This window comes from Stegostoma tigrinum, chromosome 40, assembly GCF_030684315.1.
Source record: "Stegostoma tigrinum isolate sSteTig4 chromosome 40, sSteTig4.hap1, whole genome shotgun sequence".
Lineage (NCBI taxonomy): Eukaryota > Metazoa > Chordata > Chondrichthyes > Orectolobiformes > Stegostomatidae > Stegostoma > Stegostoma tigrinum.
Genome location: NC_081393.1, coordinates 17,860,135 through 17,873,183, shown reverse-complemented (window position 1 = coordinate 17,873,183; position 13,049 = coordinate 17,860,135). Strand labels below are relative to the sequence as shown.

The 13,049-nt window shown below is 44.6% G+C and overlaps 1 protein-coding gene across 1 annotated transcript in view; it reads left to right on the top strand.

The window, feature by feature from the left end:
- LOC125447963 (PH and SEC7 domain-containing protein 3-like) overlaps positions 1 to 13,049 on the top strand; it is a 45,241-nt gene that overhangs the window by 16,925 nt on the left and 15,267 nt on the right. Inside the window, 2 exon segments of the mRNA XM_059641173.1 lie at positions 886 to 1,031; positions 2,330 to 2,474. Coding sequence (XP_059497156.1) covers positions 886 to 1,031; positions 2,330 to 2,474 — 291 coding nt within the window.

Here is a 13,049-nt window from a genome sequence, read left to right as displayed (position 1 = left end):
TACAGGATGTTGGAGGGTCAGAGCTACAGGGAGAGGCTGGGGCTGTTTTCCCCGGAGCGTCGGAGGCTGAGGGGGTGACCTTATAGAGGTTTATAACAGCATGAGGGGCATGGACAGGGTGAATAGATCTTTCTCCCCAGGGTAGCGGGGGCCCAAAACCGGAGGGGCATAGGTTTAAGGTGAGAGGGGAAAGATTGAAAAGGGACCTGAGGGGTAACACTTTCACACAGAGGGTGGTGCGTGTGTGGAATGAGCTGCCAGAGGAAGTGGTGGGGGCTGGTACAGGGACAGCATTTAAAAGGCATCTGGATGGGGACATGGATAGGAAAGGTTTAGAGGGATAGGGGTCTAGTGCTAGATTAATTTAGGATATATGAGTTGGGCCGAAGGGTCTGATTCCATGCTGCACGACTCTGTGCACGCCCAACATGAGCGTACAAGGCCGGGGGGAGGGAGGTGCTGGGTAGGGATGCTGCGAGAGTCAGTGTGGACCAAGGGGGCCCGCTACTACACGCCACAGGGAATTCCACAACAGGACAGCTCCCGCTCCCCCCCGTCCTCCGTCTTTCTCAGGGAGTTCGTTGTGCGAAGTCGGGGGGGATGTTGGGTTGATCGAGCCCTCTCAGAACGGAGGGGCATTGTTGAGGGCTCGGTTAGCTCAGGTGGCAGAGTGACACCCGGGTTCGGTTCCTGCCATCGGCTGAGGTGACCACAATGGCCGCCCGGTTGCCCGGTGACCCTCAGATTAAACCAATTGGGTCTCTCTCTCTCAGGAGAGAGCAGGACCGACGTTACGGGCAGGAATGCGTTTTTGTTTTTAATTGTTCATTTTTCTACCGCATTCTTTTGCTTCTGTCTTTTTGCCTCGTCGGTATCGGCCTGCAGGATGAGTACAGGCCTAGCAAGCAGGCCTCAGAGGAAGCGATCAGCATTCACCACTCCCTGGCCAGCAGGGCCGAGGAATACCACAAGAGGCCCAATGTTTTCCGGCTGAAGACTGCCGATTGGCGAATCTTCCTATTCCAGGCCCAGTAAGTCGGCGCGCGGCGGGTTTGTTCAGGGAAAGGCCCGGCACGGAATTCCCGGGCCACCAGCTCGGAGCTGCAAGGCCCACCCCGCGCCTCCCAACCCCGCAACATCCCCACCTCCCACTATTTTCCAGGCTGTAAAGAGGGGAATGTGGGAAGAGGCTGATCTGGAGCGGTTTGAGCAAGGCCTCAGGGTCGCCAGGTTAAAATCCCATTGCGAGGCTTGACCTCCAAACTTGCTGGAGTCACTGCAGCGCTTGGGAGGGGGTTGGGTTGCGCAGAGGTGGGGGGTTGGGGCGTGCGGAGGTGGGGGGTTGGGGTGTGCGGAGGTGGGGGGGTTGGGGTGTGCGGAGGTGGGGGGGTTGGGGTGCGCGGAGGTGGGGGGCTGGGGCGTGCGGAGGTGGGGGGTTGGGGCGTGTGGAGGTGGGGGGCTGGGGTGCGCACGAGTTGGGGGTTGGGGTGTGCGGAGGTGGGGGATTGCGGTGTGCAGGGGTGGGGGGTTGGGGTGTGCGGAGGTGGGGGGTTGGGGCGTGTGGAGGTGGGGGATTGGGGTGTGCAGGGGTGGGGGGGTTGGGGTGTGCGGAGGTGGGGGGTTGCGGTGTTGTGGGGTTTGGGGTTGGGTGTTGGGGGTTTGGGATGTGGAGGTGTGGGGTTGTGTTTGGAGGGGCGTGGGTTTGGAGTGTGGGGAGTTGGGGGGTTGGGATGTGGAGGTGGGGGGAGTGGGCTTGGGTTTGGAGGGGTGTGGGGTTGGGTTGGGAGCTGAGGGGATGTGGGGCTGGAGGGGTGTAGGGTTGGGTGGGGAGTTTGGGGTGGGGGGGATGGGGTGTGTGGGGGGATTGGGGTGAGGGGGGCTTGGGTTGTGGGGGGTGTTGTGGGGGGGGTTGGTGAGTGATTGGGGGCGTTGCTCGGTCGATGGTGATGAACCCCACCCCACCCACCCCCGACTTTTTTCAGACGAGCTGCCCCCGCAACACCCCGCTGGCATCAGTGGGCGTTTGCAATTCCTCCTGTCCAGGGAGAAAGGCGCTACAGAAACGCACCTCACACTCTCTCGCTGCATTTGAGGAGAGCGGGGAGAGTCCTGGTGGTCTATTTTAGACTGAGATCAGCGCGTTCTCGATCAGTCGGGGGAAACGCGCCGGGGAAAGATTTGGGAAAGTGGACATGAGGAACGTGGGATAAAGGGCAAATGGGCCGAATGGCCTGTTCGTACCTCTTGCTGCTCCTTACGCTCTAATCAGGTGAAGAATGGGCCCGTTTACAGTTGTAACCAAAGAGTCACTGGTTCCTCTCTCTACCAGGAGCACCGATCAGATGAATTCCTGGATCACACGCATCAATCTAGTGGCTGCCATGTTTTCCTCACCACCATTCCCAGCCGCCATCGGATCCAAGAGGAAATTTAGCCGCCCCATCCTCCCATCGGTCGCCTCGAAACAGTCACAGGTACGGAGCGCCCCCAGTGGTTTAGCCGGGACTCAGTCCCCCCGAGACATTTCCTGCTCGGTTTCCCGACTCAAGCCCCCGAACCCAACCCATTCACAGGGGAGCAACTGCAGTTATAAATCAGATATTGATCAGTGTCACTGCAGCTATAAATCAGACATTGATCAGTTACACTGCAGTTATAAATCAGATATTGATCAGTTTCACTGAAGTTATAAACCAGATATTGATCAGACACACTGCAGTTATAAATCAGATATTGATCAGTTTCACTACAGCTATAAATCAGAGATTGAGCAGTGTCGCTGCAGTTATAAAACAAATATTGATCAGTGACACTGCTGTTATAAATCAGATATTGATCAGATACACTGCAGTTGTAAATCAGATATTGATCAGTTTCACTGCAGTTATAAATCAGAGATTGATCAGTGTCACTGCTGTTATAAATCAGATACTGATCAGTTCCACTGCAGTTATAAATCAGAGATTGATCAGTTACACTGCAGTTATAAATCAGATATTGATCAGTGTCACTGCAGTTACTAATCAGATGTTGATCAGTTACTCTGCAGTTAAAAATCAGATTTTGATCAGTTTCACTGAAGTTATAAACCAGATATTGATCAGACACACTGCAGTTATAAATCAGACATTGATCAGTTTCACTACAGCTATAAATCAGATATTGATCAGTTTCACTGAAGTTATAAACCAGATATTGATCAGACACACTGCAGTTATAAATCAGATATTGATCAGTTTCAATACAGCTATAAATCAGAGATAGAGCAGTGTCGCTGCAGTTATAAAACAAATATTGATCAGTGACACTGCTGTTGTAAATCAGATATTGATCAGATACACTGCAGTTATAAATCAGATATTGATCAGTGTCACTGCAGTTATAAATCAGAGATTGATCAGTTACACTGCAGCTATAAATCAGATATTGATCAGTGTCACTGCAGTTATAAATCAGATATTGATCAGATACACTGCAGTTATAAATCAGATATTGATCAGTGTTACTGCAGTTATAAATCAGATATTGATCAGTTACACAGCAGCTATAAATCAGATATTGATCTGTTACACTGCAGTTATAAATCAGATATTGATCAGTGTCACTGCAGTTATAAATCAGATGTTGATCAGTTGAAACAGCAGCTATAAATCAGAGATTGATCAGCTACACTGCAGTTATAAATCAGATATTGATCAGTGTCACTGCAGTTATAAATCAGAGATCGATCAGTGTCACTGCTGTTATAAATCAGAGATTGATCAGTTACACTGCAGTTATAAATCAGAGATTGATCAGTTACACTGCAGTTATAAATCAGAGATTGATCAGTTGCAACTGCAGTTATAAATCAGATATTGATCAGTTACACTGCAGTTATAAATCAGATATTGATCTGTTTCACTGCTGTTATAAATCAGAGATTGATCAGTTACACTGCAGTTATAAATCAGACATTGATCTGTTACACTGCAGTTATAAATCAGAGATTGATCAGTTACACTGCAGTTATAAATCAGATATTGATCAGTGTTACTGCAGTTATAAATCAGATATTGATCAGATACACTGCAGTTATAAATCAGATATTGATCAGTTACACTACAGCTATAAATCAGATATTGATCAGTGTCACTGCAGTTACTAATCAGATATTGATCAGTTACACTGCAGTTATAAATCAGATATTGATCAGTTTCACTGCAGTTATAAATTAGATATTGATCAGTTACACTGCTGTTATAAATCGGAGATTGATCTGTTACACTGCAGTTATAAATCAGATATTGATCAGTGTCACTGCTGTTATAAATCCGATTGATCAGTTACACTGCAGCTATAAATCTGATATTGATCAGTGTTACTGCAGTTATAAATCAGAGATTGATCAGTTACACTGCAGTTATAAATCAGATATTGATCAGTGTTACTGCTGTTATAAATCAGATTGATCAGTAACACTGAAGTTATAAATCAAATATTAATCTGTGTCACTGCTGTTATAAACCAGATATTGATCAGACACGCTGCAGTTATAAATCAGATATTGATCAGTTTCACTACAGCTATAAATCAGAGATAGAGCAGTGTCGCTGCAGTTATAAATCAGATATTGATCAGTGTCACTGCAGTTATAAATCAGATATTGATCAGTGTTACTGCAGTTATAAATCAGATATTGATCAGTTACACAGCAGCTATAAATCAGATATTGATCTGTTACACTGCAGTTATAAATCAGATATTGATCAGTGTCACTGCAGTTATAAATCAGATGTTGATCAGTTGCAACTGCAGTTATAAATCAGAGATTGATCACTGTCACTGCAGCTATAAATCAGATATTGATCAGTTTCACTGCAGTTATAAATCAGAGATTGATCAGTTACACTGCAGTTATAAATCAGATATTGATCAGTGTCACTGCAGTTATAAATCAGAGATCGATCAGTGTCACTGCAGCTATAAGTCAGATATTGATCAGTGTCACTGCAGATATAAATCAGACATTGATCAGTTCCACTGCAGTTATAAATCAGATTTTGATCAGTTACACTGCTGTTATAAATCAGAGATTGATCAGTTACACTGCAGTTATAAATCACATTAATCAGTTACACTGCTGTTATAAATCAGACATTGACCAGTTACGCTGCAGTTATAAATCAGATATTGATCAGTTTCACTGCAGTTATAAATCAGATATTGATCAGTTACACTGCAGTTATAAATCAGAGATTGATCAGTGTCACTGCTGTTATAAATCAGAGATTGATCAGTTACACTGCAGTTATAAATCAGATATTGATCAGTTTCACTGCTGTTATAAATCAGAGATTGATCAGTTACACTGCAGTTATAAATCAGACATTGACCTGTTACACTGCAGTTATAAATCAGAGATTGATCAGTTGCAACTGCAGTTGTAAATCAGATATTGATCAGTTACACTGCAGTTATAAATCAGAGATTGATCAGTGTCACTGCTGTTATAAATCAGAGATTGATCAGTTACACTGCAGTTATAAATCAGATATTGATCAGTTTCACTGCTGTTATAAATCAGATATTGATCAGTGTTACTGCAGTTATAAATCAGATATTGATCAGATACACTGCAGCTATAAATCAGATATTGATCAGTGTCACTGCAGTTACTAATCAGATATTGATCAGTTACACTGCAGTTATAAATCAGATATTGATCAGTTACACTGCAGTTATAAATCAGATATTGATCAGTTGCAACTGCAGTTATAAATCAGATATTGATCAGTTACACTGCAGTTATAAATCAGATATTGATCTGTTTCACTGCTGTTATAAATCAGAGATTGATCAGTTACACTGCAGTTATAAATCAGACATTGATCTGTTACACTGCAGTTATAAATCAGAGATTGATCAGTTACACTGCAGTTATAAATCAGATATTGATCAGTGTTACTGCAGTTATAAATCAGATATTGATCAGATACACTGCAGTTATAAATCAGATATTGATCAGTTACACTACAGCTATAAATCAGATATTGATCAGTGTCACTGCAGTTACTAATCAGATATTGATCAGTTACACTGCAGTTATAAATCAGATATTGATCAGTTTCACTGCAGTTATAAATTAGATATTGATCAGTTACACTGCTGTTATAAATCGGAGATTGATCTGTTACACTGCAGTTATAAATCAGATATTGATCAGTGTCACTGCTGTTATAAATCCGATTGATCAGTTACACTGCAGCTATAAATCTGATATTGATCAGTGTTACTGCAGTTATAAATCAGAGATTGATCAGTTACACTGCAGTTATAAATCAGATATTGATCAGTGTTACTGCTGTTATAAATCAGATTGATCAGTAACACTGAAGTTATAAATCAAATATTAATCTGTGTCACTGCTGTTATAAACCAGATATTGATCAGACACGCTGCAGTTATAAATCAGATATTGATCAGTTTCACTACAGCTATAAATCAGAGATAGAGCAGTGTCGCTGCAGTTATAAATCAGATATTGATCAGTGTCACTGCAGTTATAAATCAGATATTGATCAGTGTTACTGCAGTTATAAATCAGATATTGATCAGTTACACAGCAGCTATAAATCAGATATTGATCTGTTACACTGCAGTTATAAATCAGATATTGATCAGTGTCACTGCAGTTATAAATCAGATGTTGATCAGTTGCAACTGCAGTTATAAATCAGAGATTGATCACTGTCACTGCAGCTATAAATCAGATATTGATCAGTTTCACTGCAGTTATAAATCAGAGATTGATCAGTTACACTGCAGTTATAAATCAGATATTGATCAGTGTCACTGCAGTTATAAATCAGAGATCGATCAGTGTCACTGCAGCTATAAGTCAGATATTGATCAGTGTCACTGCAGATATAAATCAGACATTGATCAGTTCCACTGCAGTTATAAATCAGATTTTGATCAGTTACACTGCTGTTATAAATCAGAGATTGATCAGTTACACTGCAGTTATAAATCACATTAATCAGTTACACTGCTGTTATAAATCAGACATTGACCAGTTACGCTGCAGTTATAAATCAGATATTGATCAGTTTCACTGCAGTTATAAATCAGATATTGATCAGTTACACTGCAGTTATAAATCAGAGATTGATCAGTGTCACTGCTGTTATAAATCAGAGATTGATCAGTTACACTGCAGTTATAAATCAGATATTGATCAGTTTCACTGCTGTTATAAATCAGAGATTGATCAGTTACACTGCAGTTATAAATCAGACATTGACCTGTTACACTGCAGTTATAAATCAGAGATTGATCAGTTGCAACTGCAGTTGTAAATCAGATATTGATCAGTTACACTGCAGTTATAAATCAGAGATTGATCAGTGTCACTGCTGTTATAAATCAGAGATTGATCAGTTACACTGCAGTTATAAATCAGATATTGATCAGTTTCACTGCTGTTATAAATCAGATATTGATCAGTGTTACTGCAGTTATAAATCAGATATTGATCAGATACACTGCAGTTATAAATCAGATATTGATCAGTTACACTGCAGCTATAAATCAGATATTGATCAGTGTCACTGCAGTTATAAATCAGACGATCAGTTACACTGCAGTTATAAATCAGAGATTGATCAGTTACACTGCAGTTATAAATCAGATATTGATCAGTGTCACTGCTGTTATAAATCAGATTGATCAGTAACACTGCAGTTATAAATCAGAGATTGATCAGTTACACTGCAGTTCTTAATCAGACATTGTTCAGTTACGCTGCTGTTATAAATCAGATATTGATCAGTTACACTGCAGCTATAAATCAGATATTGATCAGTGTCACTGCAGTTACTAATCAGATATTGATCAGTTACACTGCAGTTATAAATCAGATATTGATCAGTTACACTGCAGTTATAAATCAGATATTGATCAGTTTCACTGCAGTTATAAATCAGATATTGATCAGTTACACTGCAGTTATAAATCAGATATTGATCAGTGTCACTGCTGTTATAAATCGGAGATTGATCTGTTACACTGCAGTTATAAATCAGATATTGATCAGTGTCACTGCTGTTATAAATCAGATATTGATCAGTTACACTGCAGTTATAAATCAGAGATTGATCAGTGTCACTGCTGTTATAAATCGGAGATTGATCTGTTACACTGCAGTTATAAATCAGATATTGATCAGTGTCACTGCTGTTATAAATCCGATTGATCAGTTACACTGCAGCTATAAATCTGATATTGATCAGTGTTACTGCAGTTATAAATCAGAGATTGATCAGTTACACTGCAGTTATAAATCAGATATTGATCAGTGTTACTGCTGTTATAAATCAGATATTGATCAGTTACACTGCAGTTATAAATCAGATATTGATCAGTGTCTCTGCTGTTATAAATCAGATTGATCAGTAACACTGAAGTTATAAATCAGATATTAATCTGTGTCACTGCTGTTATAAATCAGATTGATCAGTGACACTGCAGTTATAAATCAGAGATTGATCAGTTTCACTGCTGTTATAAATCAGAAATCAGTTGATTTCACTAAATTAGAAATTGGTGAGTTTCACTGAAGTAGTAACTCAGTAACTGGTTAACTTGACTGGTGACATTCAGAATGCTTTCCGAAATTCACGCTGCTGTGCGACCTTGAGATTGAATAAAAAGGACAGTTAGCTAAACCTGGATCGGCTTCCTCTTCTCATGTTGTGAGCACGTCATAGCGCTTGTAAAGCTTCCATAGTCTTACCTGACCGCGGCGCAGCTCCTTCATTAGAGAAAGGCGACTGGGCGGTTGTTTAACCTGGGGTCACCACTGAGGGGAGGCACAGTGGCTCAGTGGTTAGCACTGCAGCCTCACAGCGCCAGAGACCTGGATTCAATCCCACCCTCAGATGACTGTGTGAAGTTTGCAAATTCTCCCTGTGTCTGCATGGGTTTCCTCTGGGTGCTCCGGTTTCCTCCCACAGTTCAAAGATGTGCAGGTTAGGTGGATTGGCCATGCTAAATTGCCCCAGGGATGTGTAGATTAGATGTGTTAGCCATGGGAAAGTGTAGGGGGACGGCGATGGGCTATCGGCCTGGGTGGGATGCTCTTTGGAGGGTCGGTGTGGGCTGAAGGGCCCGTTTCCACACTCTAGGGATTCTGTCAGGTGGGGGAAAGAAACTTCAGGTGAGGGGAGATATTGAGGAAGAGAGTTCTTCATGGTGAGCTGAGCCATTTTGGGAATCAAACTCATGCTGTTGGTGTCACTCCACATCCGAAACTGGCACCCGAATTCACCGGACCCCCTCGACAAAATTACACATAATGAAAATTCCGGCAGGCCAGCAGTTGGTGCCACGTGGCCTGGGCTTCTGCTCAGCGAACAATTTGGACTGTGATGCCCTGTCTGTACCCCATGGGTGCTCGGAGCAGATAACTGCGGAGCCGTTGGCACCAGCTCGTGCTTGAAGGGGGTTTTGGCGGGTGCGTTTGTTCACGGCTGGCGTGGGTTGGTACGCCTGCGCGTTGGTGGGGTCTTTGAGCCAGACAAGCGGCGTGCCCGTCCGGGGGAGGTTGGCTTCCATCCCGGAAACTTCTGGAAGGAGCCGGCTTTTCCCTCCTGTTTCCGGCGGTGGCCATCTTTGTTGGGCCGCTTTTGCTTTGGAGTTGGCCTATCATGACCAAGCCGATGCTCCATTTCGGGTTCCCGTTTATGGACCTAACTGTCCCCTAAATTTCTCCATCAACGATGGAAGAAGGTCAGTTGTATTGCCAAACTCTGAGCCCCTCTCTTCAACCTGCGTCAAGGCTCGCTGACCATCCTTGGCGTGGTGAGGGCCTGACCGTTCTTTTGGTTTGAAATCGGGCGGGTAGCCCCGGGATTTTGAACCAGTCCAAATCCCCGCATTTGGCCTCGTTCCTCTCCGGGTGAAATCTTTTACCAGAAGATCTGGCGGCCGTTGGCGCCCTCCACCATTGGCGCCCAAATCTGGCCCACCCGCGGCGACTTTCCTGGACGGGGAAGCCAGTTCATTAGGCAGGGGCGGGCGGGGTGCCAGGGGGTGGTGTTGCCCAGGTTGTGGGCGTGCGCGGTCTGGTGGGGAAAAGTGGGCGCTGCTGCTGAAGGGAGCGTGAGGCCACTTCGAGATGGAGGTGCCCCACGAAGAGATGTTGGCATCTCCCATCTCCTCTTGCATTTGCCACTTTTGGGTGGGTTGTAGAGGGGGGCGGGGAGCCAGTCAGATTTGGCAGGCGTTCTCAGGAGCGGGAGAAGCTTTCTTCTCCCATTTGTTCGCGAGATGTGGCCGGCCCTTCTTGCCCATCCCAAATTTCCCAGAGGAGCCAATTGTGTTGGGTCGCCCATTGGTAGGGATGGCAGCATTCTGTCCCTTAATGGGCATTAGTCGCTGCTGATGGCTAGATGCGCGGGCACAGCCTCAGAGTGAAGGGACTGAGGGACTTTAGAACTGAGAAGAGGAGGAGAAATTTCTTCAGGCAGAGAGTCATGGATCTGTGGAACTCAGAGGGCCGGGTTGGGGCGGGGAACAAATCTTTAAGACAGAGATAGATAGGCTCTTGATGACTAATGAAATCAAGGGTGACAGGGAGAAGGGGTTCATCCCGAGGAGAAAGAAGCATGGTTCAGGGAAGGACGAGACAACCGTGGGTCACTAAGGAAGTCAGGGATAGCATAAAAGCCAAAGAGACAGCGAAAGGCGGTGGGAATCTAGAGGACTGGGAAGCTTATAAAGACCAACAGAGGATAAGCTAAAAAAGAAATAAGCAGGGAGACGATTAAATAGGAGGGTAAGCTAGCCAGTAATATAAAGGAGGACTGTAAGAGTTTCTTTAGGTATATAAAGTGCAAAGTTGCGCCCCTGGAAAATGACGATGGAGAGATAGTAGTGGCGAACAAGGAAATGGTCGAGGAACTGAATAATTACTTTGCGTCAGTCTTCATGGTGGGAGACAGGAGTAGTCGCCCAAAAATTCAAGAGAGCCAGGAGGCAGAGGTGAGAATGGTGGCCAACACCAAGGAGAAGGTGCTAGTGAAACTGATAGGCCTGAAGGTGGATAAGTCACCAGGGCCAGATGGACTACACCTCAGGGTTCTAAAGGAGACAGCTGATGAGATGGTGGAAGTGTTAGTGGTGATCTTTCAGGAATCACTAGAGTCAGGGAGGGCCCCAGGGGACTGGGAAATCGCTAACATGACACCCATAAGACCATAAGACTTAGGAGTGGAAGTAAGGCCATTCGGCCCATCGAGTCCACTCCACCATTTAAATCATGGCTGATGGACATTTCAACTCCACTTCCCTGCACTCTCCCCGTAGCCCTTGATTCCTTGTGAGATCAAGAATTTGTCGATCTCTGCCTTGAAGGCATCCAAAATCCCGGCCTCCACTGCACTCCGTGGCGATGAATTCCACAGGCCCACCGCTCTCTGGCCGTAGAAATGTCTCCCTATTTCCATTCTAATTCTAAGGCTGTGCCCACGGGTCCTAGTCTCCCCGCCTCACGGAAACAACTTCCCAGCGTACACCCCTTCTAAGCCATACATTATCTTGTAAGTTTCTATTAGATCCCCCCTCAACCTTCTAAACTCTAATGAGTACAATCCCAGGATCCTCAGCCGTTCATCGTACATTAAACCTACCGTTCCAGGGATCATCCGTGTGAATCTCTGCTGGACATGCTCCAGGGCTAGTATGTCCTTCCTGAGGTGTGGGGCCCTGTTTGAAAATGGATAACGCAAAAGATGGAAAATTACAGGGCGATTAGCCTAAGCTCAGTCATGGGTCAGATTTTGGAGTCCATTGTTAAGGATGAGATTTCTGACTATTTGGGAGTGTACGATAAAATGGGGCAAAGTCAGCATGGTTTCATCAAGGGGAGGTCCTGACAAATCTGCTAGGATTCTTTCAGGAAGTAACGAGCAGGGTAGACCAGGGAGAGCCAATGGATGTTATCTGCATAGACTTCCAGAAGGCCTTTGACAAGATGACACACAGGACACCGCTGAGTAAGGTAAGGGCCCACGGCGTTAGAGGCAAGGTGCTGGCATGGATAGAAGATTGGTGTCTGGCAGAAAGGAGAGAGTCGGGATAAAAGGGTCTTTCTCAGGGTGGCAGCAGGTGATAAGTGGTGTTCCACAAGGATCAGTGTTCAGACCACAACTTTTCACTTTATACTTTAATGATCTAGATGTAGGAACTGAGTGCATCCTGGTTAAGTTTACAGATGATACAAAGATAGGCAGAGGGACAGGGAGTATTGAGGAGGTGGGGAGGCTGCAGAAGGATTTGGACAGTTTAGGAGAGTCGGCAAAGAAGTGGCAGATGGAGTACAACATGGGAAAGTGTGAGCACTTTGGTAAGAAGAACAAAAGCATGGTGCATTTTCTAAACAGGGAGAAAATTCAGAAGTCTGAAGTGCGAAGAGGCTTGGCAGTTCTAGCCCAGGATTCTCTCAAGGTAAACTTGTAGGCTGAGTCAGTAGTCAGGAAGGCAAATGCAATGTTGGCATTTATCTTGAGAGGAGTTGCGTATAAAAGCAGAGATGTACTTCTGAGGCTGTATAAGGCTCTGGTCAGGCCACATTTGGAGTATTGTGTGCAGTTTTGGGGCCCCATATCTCAGGAAGAATGTATTGATCCTGGAGCAGGATCAGAGGAGCTTCACGAGAATGGTCCCACGAATGGAAAGAGGAATGTTTGAGGACTCTGGGGCTATACTCATCGGAGTTTAGAAGGATGAGGGGGGATCTAATTGAAACTTTCAGAATACTGAATGGCTTGGAGAGAGTGGATGTCGCTTCCATTTGTAGGAGAGTCTAGGACCTGAGGGCACAGCCTTAGAGTAAATGGATGGCTTTTTAGGAGATGAGGAGAAACTTCTTCAGCCATAGAGCGGTGAATCTACGGAACTCACTGCCACAGAATGATGTTGGAGGCCAGGTCATTGAGTACGTTTAAGACTGAGATAGATGGGCTCTTGATTATCAAGGGGAACAAGGGTGATGGGGAGAGAGCAGG